The sequence below is a fragment of the Anabrus simplex genome, chromosome 2 (genome assembly GCF_040414725.1).
Source record: "Anabrus simplex isolate iqAnaSimp1 chromosome 2, ASM4041472v1, whole genome shotgun sequence".
In the NCBI taxonomy this organism is placed as follows: domain Eukaryota; kingdom Metazoa; phylum Arthropoda; class Insecta; order Orthoptera; family Tettigoniidae; genus Anabrus; species Anabrus simplex.
The window spans coordinates 328,864,836-328,885,375 of record NC_090266.1 but is presented as its reverse complement, the minus strand read 5'-3'; the positions used below and the strand labels follow the sequence as shown (position 1 = coordinate 328,885,375).

At 41.1% G+C, this 20,540-nt stretch overlaps 1 protein-coding gene across 1 annotated transcript in view; it reads right to left on the bottom strand.

Moving 5' to 3' along the window:
• The window catches only part of LOC136863533 (NACHT and WD repeat domain-containing protein 2), a 638,416-nt gene extending 630,947 nt beyond the window's left edge, over positions 1–7,469 (bottom strand). Inside the window, exons 1-2 of the mRNA XM_067139918.2 lie at positions 7,367–7,469; positions 391–479 (exon numbers count right to left, since the gene is read on the bottom strand). Coding sequence (XP_066996019.2) covers positions 391–479; positions 7,367–7,469 — 192 coding nt within the window. The remainder of the gene's footprint in view (positions 1–390; positions 480–7,366) is intronic.
• Positions 7,470–20,540: the final 13,071 nt, after the last annotated feature.

The following is a 20,540-nucleotide window of genomic DNA, read 5'->3' as shown; positions in this document are numbered from 1 at the left end:
TCAACATTGGGAGACTCCATTTACAGAATTCTTTCGTGTTTCCAGCCGCCATTCTTAAGGAAAAACGTCTCTTTTTGCTCTGAAAGTTATACTATTATGCCTAAACGTGCATATAACTGTTTCTCTGCAACGTACATGTTTCATAAGACCAATACTTATGAAGACTTCTATTTTATTAGAGAGCAGTTCCAACACTCTTTGTACACGGGTCCTCGAAGAATGTCGAACCATACTCTTGCCCAGTCTGTACTTTAGCCATCATCGATATTCTGAGAATATATTAATATAAACGTGATTTTGAATCTTACTTACGAACCTGAAAATGCCAAAAATAATTTTATGTTGTACAAAAGGATCATTCGATCTTAAATCCATAATCAATGAACTCACCTGGAATTCCAACCCATGTTTCTCTCGACAGTAATCCTTGAGTTTGGGGTAACACTGAGCCATGAGTGTGTTTCTCTCCATTGTTGTATCTGTAAGGAGATAATAATAATAATAATAATAATAATAATAATAATAATAATAATAATAATAATAATAATGGAATGAAAATCCACAGCCTGTTTCCAGTCATTCGACCGGGTCAGGAATGGAATGAATGAAGCCCCATCTAGCGGCGAGGACACGAATTGTGCCGGCTGCCGAAGCCTGTCGCACTCCACCGGAGCAATGATTAATGAATGACATACATACATACATACATACATACATACATTATCATTATAGACTGTTATGCCTTTCAGCGTTCAGTCTGCAAGCCTCTGTGAATTTATTAAACGTCGCCACAATCCTCAATTTGCAACTAGTGTTGTGGCCTCATTTAGTTCTATATACCTCTTATCTTTAAATCGTTAGAAACTCTAACCATCGTCGTCTTGGTCTACCTCTGCTTCTCTTACCCTCCATAACAGAGTCCATTATTCTCCTAGGTAACCTATCCTCCTCAATTCACCACCGAAGCCGGTTTATGCGTACAGTTTCATCCATCGAGTTCATTCCTAAATTAGCCTTTATCTCCTCATTCCGAGTACCCTCCTGCCATAATAATAATAATAAATACTGTACATTGGTGAATACTTGTGCTCAACGAATTTTCCAACACAGTTTTCTTCATTTTTAATATTTCAGAAATTAAGTTCCTAAATTAGTAACATTAAATCCTAAAAAGCAATTAATTGCGAAAAAATTCAGTCACGCTACACTGAGAAACTGCACTACTGCCCGAACAAAACCAAAACGACGTAATGACCCTATATTTCATGAACACGTCTTCGCTAATAGTATTTCGTAGTAATTCATGATGTCCGCCTCTGTGGTGTAGCGTGATTAGCTGCCACTCCCGGAGGTCCGGGTTCGATTCCCGGCTCTGCCACGAAATTTGAAGAGTGGTACGAGGGCTGAAACGGAGTCCACTCAGCCTCGGAAGGTCAACTGAGTAGAGGAGGGTTCGAATCCTACCTCAGCCATCCTGGAAGTGGTTGTCCGTGGTTTCCCACTTCTCCTCCAGGCCAATGCCGGGATGGTACCTAACTCAAGGGCACGGCCGCTTCCTTCCCTCTTCCTTGTCTATCCCTTTCAATATTCCCATCCCCGCGAGGCCCCTGTTCAGCATAGCAGGTGAGGCCGCCTGGGCAAGGTATCGGTCCTCCTCCCCAGTTTTATCTGGACCCAAAGTCTGAAGTTCCAGGACACTGGTCTTGAGGTGGCAGAGGTGGGATCCCTCGCTGAGTCCGAGGGAGAAACCAACCCTGGAGGGTAAACAGATTTAGAAGTAGAAGAAGAATGATATGTATCATTTATATGTAGCTTCTATAGTGGAGAATTGTAACGTATAAATGCCGTAATGTAGGAATTTTAGCCGCTGAACCTTATTTTTATTTTTTTGCTATGAAAATGCCCAAATTAGCTTGTTTTTTTTTTTTTTCAAAGAAAACATTACATGAACACCCCTAACTGTATTTTGGTTACACTTTTTTGCACCTTTTCTCAATGCATGCAACGCTTTGCACCTTTTCTTAACGTAAGCATCGTTTAATTTTCATTTGTTTAATCCTTTTTCGGATCCTCCGCCGCATTTGTTCCAAACATAGCAGGTACCTGTGTTGTTTGGGTTGTAACCACACATTATCGGTAACAACTTATTCAGATTCCAACATTCATAACCAACTTTTTATTATTGAGAATCAAAATACACAGAAATGTAAACCCAGAGAGTTTTATACAAAAGAGTATTTTCGTAGTTGCACTATTTTCCCTCAGTGCCGGACGGTGAGTAAGGTAGTGTCCAGTAGATAGATCCATCGCACTTTCCTCAATGTCTTTTGTCACCCTATCTCGTATAATGGTGTCTTATTCTTCACAGAGTCCACGGTTTGCCCTTAATTTTCGGGTCATTAGAATCAATATGATTTCTGCGATCCCTCGAATGTTTGGAAGGTCTGGAGCATCTCTTCTCCATGGAAGACGTGCCTCGTACCTCAAACCTGCCATCTAAAAAATTTACAGTATACTTTAAATATCTTAGTGCTGACGTCCTCTTCTCCTCTTTTGTTGCATTTCTCTACTGGATGTATTATCCCAGTGGTCTCCATTTTCCATAAATCAGATACAGGTAGCTGAGTAATACTGAGTGCAGTGACTGCATTCGCAATACTTGGATGCTTCGCTAGATCACCTTTTCCCATGGTGTACACTTCTTCCCCGTTACCTTGTATCCTAAACAGGTTTCTATGGCTACCGGTCCAGAATGTAGAGTTTTTAATTTACCCGTCCACAACTTTCCCGTGAGGTCCGAACCTATCAAGATGTCAACTGGTGACCTAGAAACTCTGTACCGGTACGTCAGAATGTGTTCTTTCAGAATTCTTCCCTGGGGGAATCGCAGCTGCAATTGTTCTCTGGTCTAAAGCTTCGAAATCGCTTGCAAATTTATTGCTTAACCTGAGTAAGTGCACTTTATAGCACCTGTGCTTAACTACTCCTGTTGGCTTACCACCAGAAAGAGAGTGGATAATATTCTCTTCTCCAGTCGGAGAGTAGTTCATTTCTTCGACAAAACTACAAGTAATATACGAACGTTGGAATCCTGGCCTTCCTGATTTTGTCACAATTCTTAATGTAAACTAACAGAGTCTGCAGATAGGCCTCCGTTTGGGAGCTGACACATTGCTATCAATAGATGAAGTAGTGAAAAAGGAAACCTCCTTTCTTTGCTCCCACAGTTCTTTCCCTCAACACATTCTTTCTCTTCTGGTTGATACTTCTCAACAGATTGGTATAATAATAGTACATGTCATTCACGACAAATAACACATCATGCTCACACTGCTAAGCAGAATGGCTTGCTTTGATGCAAGCAAAACCGCACTTAACATTAAACAGAACACTTTTTCTGTCTTCAAGATATATTTTTTGTGCACGGAGACATTCTGTTGAATAATGATACCCCCTTTACACGCTTCTGAGTCAGATTCAATGAACAGACTAACAAGATCGATCGATCGCAGAAGCAAGATTAACTTTGTCCGTATCATGCGATTCCCTTAGATTCCTACCCTGGCTATAGGAAAGGGACTGAATCTTTGCCATTGCAACTTTCTCCACCCCTATTTTAAAAACATCATTAATTTATCCATTTCCTCCTTCAGTGTCCTATTGGGTTCATTGGAACGTAGCCGCACCTGAAATATGTCTGCGAGCAGAGGAAACAATAATGCGCCATAATTAACCGAGAAGGCATTTATTGCTTCTAGTGCCCGTAATTGAGTTTCTAGGTTGTCATGCAAAATGTCTTCCTTTCCGTATCTAAACTCAGTAGCTCCCGTACACAATAACCGATAAGGAGATCTTACATCCAAATCTATACTTAAGTGCTTGACTGGCCTTTCCGTAATTTTCACCTGAGGGAGGGGAGCTCACAACAAACGCGCGTGCTTGTGAATTCTCGTTCGAGGTTTGAATGATATATTGATTTCCTCCTTACTTACGACTGACTCTCATCAGTGTGTGAGAACTGTGAGCATCATGATATCCAACCTGCTATTTCCCCGTCATACGTATGTAATTCCAATGTCGGTAGATGAAGAAATATTTCGTTTCCCGAACGATCACCAACACAACTAGATGAAGAATAAGCAGCTCTATTTCTTGTGATCATATCAGAGGCCTTACATTCAATGCTTTCTCCATTTCTGCCATAAGTAATTATCAGTCTCCTCTTGCTTTGTTTGAACACATATGTTATCAAATCTGTTGATTAGGTTGTAAATACACGTTATCGGTAATAATTTATTCAGATTTCAATATTCATAACCAACTTTTCATTATTGAGAATCAGAACGTTAACACCAATACACAAAATAGTAAACACAAAGTGTTTTATACAAAAGAATAAACATTGACAACATTAACCTCAACATATTACACTCACCGGACAAAAATTAGTCACCCCTGGAGAAATCATTACACGCATCATTTAATATTGTTAACTCCGCCTCTGGACTTGATAAACTCCAGAATTCGGTTAGGAAGTGAGTCCACCTGGTTGTACAGGTACGTCACATCCAGGTTAAACCACTCGCTGAGGATTTGATCGCGCAGTTACACCAAATTGCCGGGATGATGATGTTGGCGTTTTGCCCGCTGTTCCAGCATGTCCCAGAGATTTTCAACGGGGTCAAGTCAGGTCAATTTTCAGGCCAATCGAGATGTAAGAGATGGGGAGTGTTGATAAAACCAGTCACATATGCGTCCAGCCCGAAGAACTTTGCTGTTGTCATTTTGAAAAATCGGGGTATCAATAGCATACTCTTCATGCAGGCAACACCTGATCTTCCAGAATGTTTAAATAACCATGCTGGTTCATGTTACTGGTCACATCACTGAGCGGGCCCAATCCATGATAAAAAAGACATCCCCAAAACATCACAAACCCATCTCCAGTTTGAACCTGACCTTGCACACATCCAGGATGAAATGTTTCATTTGGCCTTCGGTGCAGTTGATGACGTGCGTCATTGGAATACAGGCAAAAACGCGATTCTTCAGACCACACTACGTTCCGCCAGTCCGCTACTGTTCACGTTATGGTTTTCTAGCCCATTGAAGACCCGTAGCTTTATGTGCCTGTGTGAGCAATGGCCTCTTGCGAAGTGACCGACTCCAAATGTTCACTGCATGCAGTTCTCTCGGTAACAGGTTGGGATGGACCTTCATTCACTGACTGCAGCAATTCCTGTCGGGTTTGGTAGCGATTTTAATTCACAAGCCGTGAAACGCGTCTCCAGTCCCTCTCAGTCAGGGTCTTTCTCGACCACCATTATGACGTCGTGTTTTGTGGCCACGTGTAGTACACCACTGCTTGTCGACACGCTGAACAGTCCGCTGCGAAACACCAACAAATCCAGCAACTTCGCGCACCGTATGGTCATGGACACGGCCAAAGACGATTGTCCCTTTTTTCCATTCTATCACATCCTTACATCTACCCATGTTGTCGTACTCTGTCCGCCTGGAACATCAAGGTCTCACTGATCGCTACTGCCTTATGCTCATGTAGAGGCAGTGTGCGTGCGGTTGAGCACGGGCTTCGTTCGCTGTGCCATCTGTACGGGCTTAAAGACCATCTGGCTTGCATCCGGGAGATAGTAGGTTCGAATCCCACTATCGGCAGCCCTGAAAATGGTTTTCCGTGGTTTCCCATTTGCACACCAGGCAAATGCTGGGGCTGTACCTTAATTAAGGCCAAGGCCGCTTCCTTCCAACTCCTAGGCCTTTCCTATCCCATCGTCGCCATAAGACCTATCTGTGTCGGTGCGACGTAAAGCCCCTAGCAAAAAAAAAAGACCATCTGTGCTTGCGCACTAGGGTGACTATATTTCTTTTTGTCCGCTGAGCTTATATACATACAAATAAATCCATTTCTTACTCTGTATCAATCGTGAGAGCTATGGTCTACAAATTATAAATAGTCCCTTCACCATCCATCGTCACATCTCCACTTCGACCGCTGCCGAGGCCGGCAGGACCGTACGAGAGGCGTACGATACTACATTTTCACGCCCGAGCAAGGGCGAGCGGTTACCAACATTACTGAGCGCCGCATATGAGCATGAACACTGGGTGTGCAGAGGCTCGCAGCATTGCAGTCGAGGGCAGGCAGCCTGCCGCTCTCAGTGTATCGGGCGGCGAGTATCTCAGGGTACTAAGAGGGTTCGGCAGATCACAAAATGGCCTCCACAGCGCCAGCGCCCGGCCGCCGCTTCGACCAAACTGGGCAGTCCACGTGCGGGTAGCTATTAAACGCATGGCCTTCATTATGTTTTATAATAACTGTGGTGGATGATCCACTGAAGGTTGGTACAAGAATGAACACAATACTTCTTGTTGATGAAACTGTGATACGAGGAAAGGATAAGTCCGAGGAGAGGTAAGTCCGAGAACAGCCTGATGCAGAAAGGCTAAATGAGATGTTGGAAGAACCGATAATGAGTATCGGGGTGGAGAAAACCAAGATAAATTGAATGGCAAGAGAAGAGTGAGAAGTAAGGTGACAATTTGCTTTTACGTCGCACCGACACAGATAAGGGAACGACGGAACAGGAAAAGGGTAGGAGTGGGAAGGAAGCGACCATGGCCTTGATTAAGGTATAACCCCAGAATTTGGCTGGTCAAAAAACGGAAAACCATCTTTAGGGCTGCCGACAGTGGGGTTCGAACCACCATCTCCCGAATACAAGCTGACAACTACGTGACCCGGACCCCTGCAGCCACTCGGCTCGATGAAGTAATATAAGGAATAGAAATTGTAGGTAAGGATATTGAACTGCTGAGAGTTTCAAGTAGCATGATTACAAACTAAAGTAAAAGACAATTGAAGAGTAACTATGGGGATCAGCTGGAGAAGAAGAAGAACAGAAGATGGAGAGTTTGCTACATCGTCCCGGCCATAAATGTCTCATCGGAAACTTTTCCCTGGCAGAAATGTTCGCCATCCTTTACATAGTCTCGACTTAAAGCCCTCAAACTTTCATATTCTTGGGGAAAATGGTAACACATCTAAGGCGTGTAGTGTTTCAACGAGCAGGACAATAATTTCCATCGCATGGCTGTGGAGAAGCTGACTGTACTGAGTAATAAATGTATGAACGTGCGTTTGATCCTGACTTATTCATCACTATTATCCCTCATAAACTCAGGAAGACTTGCCAATGTATTCACAAAGCTGAGAAACAATCTATGAACAGCCACAACCAATTTATTTTCACCATCTGGCGTAACACATCCAGATAAGAACAAGAATCCAGAGACACATGACTGTCGTGATCACAGTAGACAAATTAATAACCAGTTTTATACGTGCCTGTAAATGTGGAGCTGGTAAAGATTCTGACGATCTTGGAGCTAACTGGAGGAAGACTCTCCAGTGAGCCCGCGAAGATCAGATCAATGGTGCGGTCATCCATGATGGCTGTAGCCTTCACCTACTTCTCGATTTATCGTCCAACAATCACATTTCCACCCTTTCCGAACATCTGCAACGAAATAAGATAAAATTCAGACCCGAAATACAAAGGTCAATTTTAACAATTTATAGCAGTGGTTCTCAAACTATTATGAGATCATACCCTTCACCAATGTTCAATGTACCCCCACGAAAAAATCCGTAAATGATAAGTTTAACAAATATGTGTACCTGGCTAATTATTAAGGCATTTTTAATTAATTATAACACATAAATACACATAGTAAGTAAGACAAGGTTGTTAAATTAAATACATTTTAAAACACAACACAAGAAATTTAAGAGTTTGGGTCTGTATCAAGTATAATACAATGGTATTAACGTAACACAGGGCACCCTGTTTGTATGAAAGATTCACAAAACGCTAATTTTAGCCTCAATATCAAATTTAAAAAATAAGGGTGAAACATTTTCGATCTTAATTCAGGAATTCAGACTTTGCGAACCATCAAACTTTCAATGCGATGGGTGTGTCTACATTGACGTGACCCAGTTCTCTGATGTGTCGTAGTCCAGGAGAAACGCTCAAGCGAAGCGTAGCTCTCCGGGGATGGCAGCTAATCACACTAACCACTACACCACAGAGGCGGACGACCGCCTTTCTACCAAAAGATAATAGCCTCTTACACCAATCAGGTGCGAAACTCTCTGTCGATAGCTATACGAGTGGCTATGGTTTGTACAGTACAGTAACATTTCGTAAAATTGACTAGAGTAATGGACTCCGCTCTACATAAAATGGTACAGTGTTTTTGAGATGGGCCTCACTTACTGCCTCTTGTACCATTTTTGAGTTGTGCGGGGAAGTGTATATCGTGCCAACTACACGTAAAATTGCTGTAAGATGTTGCGTAAGATAGGGCTAAGAGGCATTTAATTCCTAGCTGGTTGTATATTTTCGGGAAAGAATAGGGGCAGCTGTACCACACGGTACAAATAAGATCAGCTGATTCATGTATACCGATCATTTATAATTCTAAGTATGTAGTTCAAGTGTACGTAATTTATACTTTTGCCCTCGATCCTTCAGTATTTAAGAGCAGTTAGCTAATAATAAACAAATTCCTATATGCCAAGAATTGCAATTCAAGTCCCCGCCGTAATTTTGACAGAAGTATCTTTGAGAAATTACTGTAGACAACCTCTTATTTGTCAGCATTTAAGGACACTTTGATTCTCCGCCCCGCGGAGTAGGAAGAATTATAGTAATCAACCAGCAGTAATAATCGCATAACCACATTTCAGTTGAGAATGGTTGTGTATCAGCATTTAAGGACAGTTTTATTCTCCGTCCCGCGGAGTAGGGAAAATAGTAATCCACCAGCTGTAATAATCACTTAACCACATTTCAGTTGAGAATTGTAGTGTAGATACGGTATATTAGACAGTATCTTGTCTGTTATATTCGTGTGTATCTTTGTGCACGGCAACCCTTTTCAATACTTCAGCATTTAACCAAACGGCAGTTTTCATTTCTATTAGAGCATAGCAGGACAAAATAAGTCTAATAATAATCTGTCTACGCATTTAACTTTGTTGGTAATCCTTTAGTAGTCCTTGCGAATTTCAAACTTTAATTGCGTTTTTCATTTTTTGTTTGTGCTTAGTAATAACGTATTGTAATTAGGATACGCTTGACCGTAGTTTAACAATTATTGTAGAGTATTGTACAGTAGTATCTTAAGAGAAATTAGCGTGCTTATTCTATTATTGTGAAATGTTCGTGTATTAGAAGGATCTGTAGAAACGCTCGTACTAGAATTCTGTTGTTGTAATTAGGATAGGCTTAACTGCAGTTTAGAATTGTGAAATTCTTGTGTAATCCTTTCGGTATTCAGTAATTAAAGGCAGTTTTCATCCTCTTAAAGTGTTGTAGGATAAATGTATACTACGACTAGGTAGTATTGTAATGTAGAAATATATTAAATACCTTATTGTTGTGTGATATTCGTGTACTAACCTTGACAATATTTCTTCCTTCCATTTTTTAAGCACAGAATAAGTCATTTTCTTTTTATCTTTTCATTATTCCGTAAAGAATGGCTAAGGAGTGCAAGTGTAGGAGCTGTTGTTGTGGCCAGGTATTACCGCGAGGATTATGAGGGAGGCGTTAGAGAGTTTGAGAGAGAAAATTAGGATTATCTCAGAGGACAGGAAGAAAAGTAGGCCTCCCTCAAACAATGTACAGGATACAGTACGTGTAAAAGAGGGATGGGAAGGAAAGGGGGAAATTATAGAAGAAAGGTGGTCGAATGTTTTAAGAGGAAGGACATTGCAGGCTAAGGGCTCCATTCAGGATCAGGAATCAGTACAGGTGTCTGTGAGAAATCGGTACTGCAGGTAGAACAACAGTGGGAAGATGAGGAACAAGGAATTGTTGCTGAGAAGTGTGGAAGTAGGAGGAAAGGAAAATGTAGAGTAGAGGATAGGAAACAACAGGTGGAACGGGGTCATGGGAGGGAGAAAAGGGAGGAGGAAGTAGCTTCTGCAGCCGTCAGGAAAGATAAAGCTGACCAGGAGGAGAGGGGATCAAATGAGGTGGGTAGGGTTGAGGCTCTGGTCATGGTGAAGTCCATTGTTAGACATGTGGAGAAAGTGTGTGGAGGAAAGGGGACCAGAGTAGAGTGTTATCCAGGAATTAGGTTAGGGCAGATTTCGAGGAAAGTAGAAGTGAAGGAGGAGGGAATGGAGAAGGTGGTAGTGTTTCACGTTGGTACCAACAACGTAAGGCAAGCAGGTATAAGTACCAACCTAGTTTGAGATGTGTGTGATCTGGTAAATGCAGCACTGCTGAAGTTTAAGGAAGCGGAGATTGTTATCAGTGGAATACTGTGTAGGAGGGTTATTGACTAGAAGGTGATTGGGGATTTAAATGAGACTATGGAGAGGGTATGTGGGAAACAGGGAGTGAGATTTCTACATCCTAATGGGTGGGTAGGAGAAGGGGATCTACACCAAAGAGGAAATAATATGATAGAGATGAAAGTCAATAATAAATTTCGGTTCCAGTTTCAGTCCGCAGTCAGAGACTGCGCAGCAATGCGCATTGTGTGCAATATCAACATATAGCGCAGAGAGGTGAGTTCCGCCGTAGTGACGCACATCCAGTTATGCTCACCACAAACTCTACCTCCTTCCTCCTTCTATCCTATTCCCCTTCCGTCACTCGTCCTACCCCACCCCCTCACTTGCTATGACGATTAGAATGCAGTTCTACTATTTTCATTCCAATACATTGTAATTCATATATTTTTATTTTCAAGTGCTTTCTATGTCCTAAATAATGATCTGATACCCCTAGTTCGTACGGCATTCTATATTATTGAGAGCATAACCTCACACTACAACGTAGCTTTACCTTCAATGAATGATTGACACAGTACTGGCGCCACAGAACTGATATTATGACAAATAATAAATCCCTTCAAAAGCAAGAAAACAGAGTACAGAATACGAAAGATATCAGTATCCAAGTACCTCATAAAAATAAAATATCAGAATTAAGAGCAACGAGACAGGAAATATACAGAAATACATTAACAGAACCATTCAGCTTCCAGCCACTGAGGTGTACTCAAAGAGGAAGTACAGGATTTCAGGAAGACTGGCGAAGATATTTTTTTAATAAAGAAGCACAAGAAACAAAGATTTGCAGCACAGGCACATGGCCACTTCGAATTCAAACAACCCCAATACTATAGCACCATGGGAACTACAGCTTAAAATCGATATTAGCTCGAACAAGATTAATGGAATGGATAAAGTCGGATTCAATGAAATCCAGCAATATTATCTCCATAATACGTTACGTTATACGACTTTGTCAGAAGGGCCCACTGATTGACGTTAGACTTGAAATACTTCACTTAGAGGCAAACGGCCTTTAATGATTAAAAACGCTCTTTTCATGCCTACTTGCCTGCCATCTACAGAATTTTCCTACAACTATCAACACGTCGTGAATGATCTCCAGCGTCATCTAAAAACAGGGACTGGAACCACCTGAAGCTAGCTACAGACTGGAACCAAAAGTCCCATTAGACATTCACCCGGGCGATCTGCACTCAGATGACCTTCACCTAAAACGCAGTTGTACGTATATGTTAGAAAATTTGTATACAAGGGTTATAGAGAAGTACATTCATGGAAACGGGGTGGTCTAGGGAGCGGTGATAAGGGATCTGGAATTCAAGTAGGGATGGCATAAAAAGTTAGTGTTTAACTGTAGAAGTATTGTAAAGAAAGGAATATCATTAAGTAATTTAATAGACATATACTTAACAGATATTGTAATAGGAGTTAAACCATGGCTGAGAAATGATATAATGGATGTAGAAATTTTCTCACGGAACTGGAGTGTGTGTCGTAGAGACAGGATAGGAATGGTAGGAAGAGGAGTATTCATTCGAGTGAAAGAAGAATGCGTAACTACGAAAAAGTTTAAGATGAGAAACATGAAATTCTAGGTGTAAGGCTCATCTCTAAAGACAATAGGCAACTTGATGTCTTTGGAGTGTACAGACCAGGAAAGGGTAGCGCTGACTTGGATTCAAAATTATCTGATACGATAATCAGCCATGTGGGAAACGACATGGAAAGAAACGTGATTGTAACGGGTGATTTACCAAACGTTAATTGGGAAGGAAATGCGAACGACAGGAAGCATGAAAAACAAATGGCAAAAACGTTAATATGGGAAGGACAGCTGATTCAGAAAGTGATGGAACCAACTAGAGGGAAGAATATTCTGGATGTGGTGCTGGTAAAACCAGATGAGCTCTATAGGGAAACAGAAGTAATAGATGGTATTAGTGATCATGAAGCAATTTTTGTCGTACTTACAAATAAACGTGATAAAAAGGAAGGTCTTAAAAGTAGGACTATTGGGCGTTATCATATGGCTGATGAAACAGGCATGAGGGAGTTTTTAAAAGTAACTATAATCGGTGGAAAACGGTAAATAAAAATGTTAACAGACTCTGGGATGAGTTTAAAGCAATTGCGGAGGAATGTGAAAACAGGTTTGTACCTTTAAAGGTGGTATGGAATGGTAAAGACCCACTATATTATAACAGAGAAGTAAAGAGACTAAGAAGGAGGTGCATGTTGGAAAGATATAGAATTAGAAATGGCTGTAGAAGTAAGGAAAAATTGAAAGAACTTATTAGGAAATTGAATCCAGCAAAGAAGTCAGCTAAGGATAGCATGATGGCAAGCATAATTGGCAGTCATACAAATTTTAGTGAAAATGGAAGGTTATGTATTAGGTACTTTAAGGCAGAAACACGTTCCAAGAAGGGCATTCCATAAATCATTAATGGACACGGGGAAGGTGTATGCGAGGATCTTCAAAAGGCAGAGGTATTCAGTCAGCAGTTTGTAAAGATTGTTGGTTACAAGGATAATGCCCCAACAGAGGAGGTGACTAGCACTAAAGAAGTATTAAAATTTACCCATTATAACAACGACAATTACAATAAGATACAAAAGTTCAAAACTTGAAAAGCAGCTGGAATTGATAAGATTTCGGGGGAGATGGCGTGGAAGGACATCAGTAGACGAATAAGTTTGAGTGGTGTTTTAAAAGTAGGAAAGATCACAATATGAAGATAAAGTTGAAGTTCAAGAGGACAAATTAGGACAAATTGCGGCTAATATTCGTTTATAGGAAGGAGAGTTAGGGATTGGAATAACTTACCAAGGGAGATGTTTAAATTTCCAATTTCTTTGCAATCATTTAAGAAAAGGCTAGGAAAACAACAGATAGGGAATCTGCCACCTGGGTGACTGCCCTAAATGCAGATCAGTAATGATTGATTGAAATGACAATGGGTTGGATATAATAGCATATGAGAAGTATATCAGATTATTGCTTACATGAAGGAGCTATATCAAATGAACGGAGAGTTGTTTTAGTAGCCTCTGTGTATAAAGGAAAGGGTGACAGACATAAAGCTGAATATTACAGGCTAGTCAGTTTGACATGCAATGCATTAAAGCTTTGGAAAAGCATTCTTTCTGATTATATTAGACATGTATGCGAAATTAATAACTGGTTCAATAGGAGGCAGTTCAGGTATGGAAAGGTTATTCCACTGCAGCTCAACTTATAGGATTCCAACATGATATAGCAGATATCTTGGATTCAGTAGGTCAAATGGACTTTTTTTGCTTTGACCTATCTAAGGCATTTGATATGGTAAATCATGGGATACTACTGGCAAAAATGAGTGCAATTGGACTAGATAAAAGAGTGACTGTATGGGTGGCTATATTTCTAGGAAATAGATCTCAGAGAATTAGAGTAACTTTTATTTGACCCTGTAATATTTAAGAATGGCATTCCTCAAGGCAGTATTCTTTCTTTCTTTCTTTCTTAATCTGCTTATTGTCCAGGGTTGGCTTTTCCCTCGGACTTAGCGAGGGATCCCACCTCTACCGCCTCAAGGGCAGTGTCCTGGAGCTTCAGACCTCGGATCGGGGGATACAACTGGGGAGAATGATCAGTACCTCGCCCAGGCGGCCTCACCTGCTATACTGAACAGGGGCCTTGGTGGGGGATGGGAAGATTGGAAGGGATAGACAAGGAAGAGGGAGGGAAGCGGCCGTGGCCGTAAGTTAGGTACCATCCCGGCATTTGCCTGGAGGAGAAGTGGGAAACCACGGAAAACCACTTCCAGGATGGCTGAGGTGGGAATCGAACCCACCTCTACTCAGTTGACCTCCCGAGGCTGAGTGGACCCCGTTCCAGCCCTCGTACCACTTTTCAAATTTCGTGGCAGAGCCGGGAATCGAACCCGGGCCTCCGGGGGTGGCAGCTAATCACACTAACCACTACACCACAGAGGCGGACAAGGCAGTATTATTGGAGCTTTATATTTTCTTATATATAAATTATATGAGTAAAGAAGTGGAATCTGAGATAGGGCTTTTGCGGATGATGTTATTCCGTATATAGTAAAATAAATTACAAGATTGTGAGAAACTGCTAAATGACCTCGATGAAATGAAATGAAATGTACTGTCGTATGGCTTTTAGTGCCGGGATATCCCAGGACGGGTTCGGCTCGCCAGGTGCAGGTCTTTCTATTTGACTCCCTTAGGCGACCTGCACGTCGTGATAAGGATGAAATTATGATGAAGACAACACATACACCCAGCCCCCGTGGCATTGGAGTTAACCAATTAAGGTTAAAATCCCCGACCCGGCCGGGAATCGAACCGGGGACCCTCTGAACCGAAGGCCACTACGCTGACCGTTCAGCCAACGAGTCGGACAATGACCTCGATAATATTGTGCAATGGACAGTAGGCAATGGTACGACGATAAACGGGGTTAAATGTCAGGTTGTGAGTTTCACAAATGGGAAAAGTCCTCTCACTTTTAATTACTGCATTAATGGGGTGAAAGTTCCTTTTGGGGATCAGTATAAGTATCTAGGTGTTAATATAAGGAAAGATCTTGGAAATAAGGGGTACAGATCTCTGCACATGGTTATGAGGGTATTAAGGGGCTGTAGTAAGGATGTAAAGGAGAGTGCACACAAGTCTCTGGTAAGACCCCAGTTCTAGTATAGTTCCAGTGTACGGGACGCTCACCAAGATTACTTGATTCTAGAAGTGGAAAAATCCAAAGAAAAACAAATTGATTTATTCTGAGTGATTTCCGAGAAAAGAGTGCATTACAAAAAAGTTGCAAAGTTTGGGCTGGGAAGACTTGGGAGAAAGGAGGCTATCTGCTCGATGAAGTGGTATGTTCCGAGCTGTCAGTGGAGAGATGGCGTGGAATGACATCAGTAGACGGTTAAGTTTGAGTGCTGTCTTTAAAAGTAGAAAAGATCACAATATGAAGATAAAGTTTGAAAATTCAAGAGGACAAATTGGGGCAAATATTCGTTTATAGGAAGGAGAGTTAGGGATTGGAATAACTTACCAAGGGAGATGTTCAATAAATTTCCAGTTTCTTCGCAATCGTTAAAGAGAAGGCCCTGCCCTAAATGCAGATCAGTGATTGATTGATTGATTGATTGATTGATTGATTGATTGATTGATTGATTGATTGATTGATTGATTGATTGATTGATTGATTGATTGATTGATTGATTGATTGATTGATTGATTGATTGATTGATGTAACTCGTCCTTGATATCCTGGATACTGGGACACAGATGAAGTCCGAGCTGAACCCACACATGTTCTATCGGGGGAGGATCTGGGATTCTTGCTGGCCACGTGAGTACCTCATCAGCACCCAGACACTTAATAGAGACACGTGCCGTGTGTGGATGAGCATTATCTTGTTGAAAATGGCACCACGATATTGTCGCATGGGAGAGAACACATGAGGAAGCACGATGTCTGTGGTGTACCATTGTCCCATCAGAGTTTCCTCATTCACTACCAGCCGTGACCTGAAATCATACCCGATGTCTCCCCACACCACGGCGCCAGGTCGCCACTATACTATCAGACGATGATCATCCGGGGTAGTGCAGAACCGCCATTCATCGCTGAACACAATGGGACGCCATTCATCAGCAGTCCATAGCTCCCAGTCACGGCACCACTACAAATGCAGCCGTTTTTGTTGTGGTGTTAACGGCAACCTACGCATGGGACAGTAATTCGCTAGTCCGGCTGCTGCTAGTCTCCGACCAATGGTGTGGGGTCACAGAGAATATTGTAGGGAGTCCATTACTTGTTCTCGGATGGCAGGCGCAGATGTGAAGAGTTTACGGTGTGCTTAGCGTACAATACGGCGGTCTTCACTCGTGGTGGTCGACCGAAACCGTGGCGACAAGTATGCCTGCCCTCACGCTCTCATGCAGTCCAACATCGGGCCACTGTCACATCCGAATGCCCCACAAATCTGGATATTGCACGATTCAACCAGCCGGCCAAATGGAGACGCACAATGATGCCTCTTTCAAACTCTGCCAAGTGCTGATAATGCAGTCTCCGTATCCTTCACAGTGATCACTCGACATCTAATGGTGTTAACACCTCATATACCCTACCAGGGCCGCTTATAACACTAAACGCTAACAAAACTAATACACTCTGGTGTTCGTTCTACCTATCACAGAGAATTGCAACTCTAATCATTTACACATCAGCCAATGATGTGTACATGCACGAAGTTACATTGACATCCAGCCATTTCTTCTGGGTGCTTCAATTTTTTTGTCAAGCAGTGTATATTAAATATGAGAGATTCACAACTTAAAAATTGTAACACCCAGTTGAAAACATATATTTTCACTATTTATTCGAAAGAAAAATAGACACATATACACGTCCTCCATTTTTCATTTTCAAAACACACACATTACTCTTTAACTCAGACATCTCTCCCTGGCGCCAACCCTGTCATATTAAATTGAATTTTTAAATATGTTACCAACTTAACATCCTCCCAAACTCAACACATTTATCCACATTACAATTATAATTTATCCACTTGATCAATACAAAATGACATTATTTCAAGAGAAAAAGTTGTATTTACTATACACAATTCAAAACAGCAAAAACACCTTTCTCCTTCTTTGTCTTTCTAGAACTCAAAATAATAATAAAACACTTTAGAAAAATGTCACACACAATAAATGAACACTTGTGAAAAATATCACTCAATCCTCAAATATTTTTGGTTTAATCACCAATCTCCCACTACTAGTTTTCAGTCTGGAACTACTGGTCGATGACTTAATTGTCCTGAGGTCACCTTAATTTCTTTTCACACTGCTTAAATTGTCTGAAGGCGTGGTCTCCTGCAGATGTCGCTTCGATTGGGTATACCCTCTGCACCGGTCTCACGAGTTCCTCTCTTGCAGTCTTCAGACGAACAAGTCTCACAACACCACCTTTGCCAGGGATAATTTCCAACATTCTTGGAAATGGCCAATTCAGTCTCTTGGGGTTGTCACTGTCTACTAGTACTACTTCAGCCACGAAGGCTTTGTACTGATTTTTTGTAGGGTAGTTCTTCTGAATTAGTTGTCCAAGATTATCATTCCTAAATCTCAACCAGTTTCTTTTATTTTCTGTCTATATCGGTAGCTTCTGTTGAATCTTACATTTTCCATCATTCCGATCTCCTCGACCTCTTGCCGAAACATTGCAAGGATTATTGCCATCAGGTCATTTCCATCATTGGACAGGTACATAAGTGGCCGAGAATTCATCACAGCTTCGATGTCACACAAAACTGTCATCATTTCTTGGTACGACAAACACGATTTTCAGTGTCCACCCTAGAACAGTCTCAACTAGAACTAGACCACATTTTTAGTTGATGTGTCCTCTCAGTAGGCAATTCACCTGCGACATCTGCACCCAGTAGAATCTGTATTAGTCCTCGGTCTTGTACATCTGTTAAACAAATCTTCAGATTCTTTATCTCGTCACGCCAAGTACCATTCCTAACATATGGGACATCTTTAAAAATTATTTCCTGTCACAAAACTGACTCTGGGGTGGGTTTAAAGCAATTGTTGAGGAATGTGAAAACAGGTTTGTACCTTTAAAGGTGCTAATAAATGGTAAAGACCCACCTTATTATAATATAGAAATAAAGAAACTAAGAAGGAAGTGCAGACTGGAAAGAAATAGTCAGAAATGGCTGTGGAAGTAAAGAGAAATTGAAGGAACTTACTAGGAAATTGAATCTAGCAAAGAAGGCAGCTAAGAATAACATCATGGCAAGCATAATTGGCAGTCATACAAACTTTAGTGATAAATAGAATGGCATGTATAGGTATTTTAAGGCAGAAACAGGTTCCAAAAAGGACGTTCCAGGAATAATTAATGAACAAGGGGAGTGTGTATGTGAGGATCTTCAAAAGGCAGAAGTATTCAGTCAGCAGTATGCAAAGATTGTTGGTTACAAGGATAATGTCCAGAAAGAGGAGGAGACTAATGCTAAAGAAGTATCAAAAATTACATATAATAACAATGACATTTACAATAAGATGCAAAAGTTGAAAACTAGAAGAGCGGCTGGAATTGGTAAGATTTCTGGGGATATACTAAAGACAATCGGTTGGGATATAGTACCATATCTGAAGTACTTATTTGATTATAGTTTGCTTGAACGAGTTATACCAGATGAATGGCGAGTTGCTATCGTAGTCCCTGTGTATAAAGGAAAGGGTGATAGACATAAGACTGAAAATTACAGGCCAGTAAGTTTGACATGCGTTGCATGTAAGTTTTGGGAAGGCATTCTTTCTGATTATATTAGACATGTTTGTAAAATTAATAACTGGTTCGATAGAAGGCAGTTCGGTTTTAGGAAAGGTTATTCCACTGAAGCTCAACTTGTAGGATTCCAGCAAGATATAGCAGATATCTTGGATTCAGGAGGTCAAATGGACTGTATTGCGATTGACCTGTCTAAAGCATTTGATAGGGTGGATCATGGGAGACTACTGGCAAAAATGAGTGCAACTGGACTAGACAAAAGAGTGACTGAATGGGTTGCTATATTTCTAGAAAATAGATCTCACAGAATTAGAGTAGGCGAAGCTTTATCTGACCCTATGATAATTAAGAGGGGAACTCCTCAGGGCAGTATTGTTGGACGTTTATGTTTTCTTATATATATATAAATGATATGAGTAAAGAAGTGGAATCAGAGGTAAGGTTTTTTCAGATGATGTTATTCTGTATAGAGTAATAAAAAAGTTACAAGATTGTGAGCAACTGCAACGTGACCTCGATAATGTTGTGAGATGGACAGCAGGCAACGGTATGTTGATAAACGGGGTTAAAAGTCAGGTTGTGAGTTTCACAAATAGGAAAAATCCTCTCAATTTTTATTACTGCGTTCATGGGGTGAAAGTTCCTTTTGGGGATCATTGTAAGTATCTAGGCGTTAATACAAGGAAAGATCTTCATTGGGGTAATCACATATATGGGATTTTAAATAAAGGGTACAGACCTCTGCACATGGTTATGAGGGTGTTTAGGGGTTGTAGTAAGGATGTAAAGGAGAGGGCATATAAGTCTCTGGTAAGACCCCAACTAGAGTATGGTTCCAGTGTATGGGACCCTCAGCAGGATTACCTGATTCAAGAACTGGAAAAAATCCAAAGAAAAGCAGCTCGATTTGTTCTTGGTGATTTCCGACAAAAGAGTAGCGTTACAAAAATGTTGCAAAGTTTGGGCTGGGAAGAACTGGGAGAAAGAAGACGAGCTGCTCGACTAAGTGGTATGCTCCGAGCTGTCAGCTGAGAAATGGCGTGGAATGACATTAGTAGATGAATAAGTTTGAGTGGCGTCTTTAAAAGTAGGAAAGGCCACAATATGAAGATAAAGTTGGAATTCAAGAGGACAAATTGGGGCAAATATTCATTTATAGGAAGAGGAGTTAGGGATTGGAATAACTTACCAAGGGAGATGTTCAAAAAATTACCAATTTTTTTGAAATCATTTTAAAAAATGCTAAGGAAAACAACAGATAGGGAATCTGCACCTGGGCGACTGCCCTAAATGCAGATCAGTATTGATTGCAGTTCCTTGGAATAGTTCCCTCTAATATCCTTAAACTTGTATTGGAACAGGCATGCTTTGACTCTTGGGAACGTACTCCACCAAAGAGTGTATTAGAATTTCCTTTCCGATTGACTGGTACCACATTTGTTCAGTTAGGCCACGCACAATGTAAGATTTAGTAGACCCGGTATCAATGATCGCTCGCACTGTTATTTGTTAACCCTTTCCCATAACAACAACTGCCAGGGTGTGCAAATGTACCTCAGGAGAACAAGAGACGTTAGCCATAGTCTTATCTACATGAGTGGCATCCTCAATAATCGAATTTCTTTCTGCCTCAAAAATATTCTTGGAAACACTTTCTTTGTCTTTGTTGCCAAGTTTATAACACATTAATACCACATGTTTCCCACCACAACAATACGTCTGATGGATTTACAAGCTTTACATTGATGACCTCTCTTTAAACAATTAAAACAACAGTGCTTCTTACTCAAGATTTTAATTCTTTCC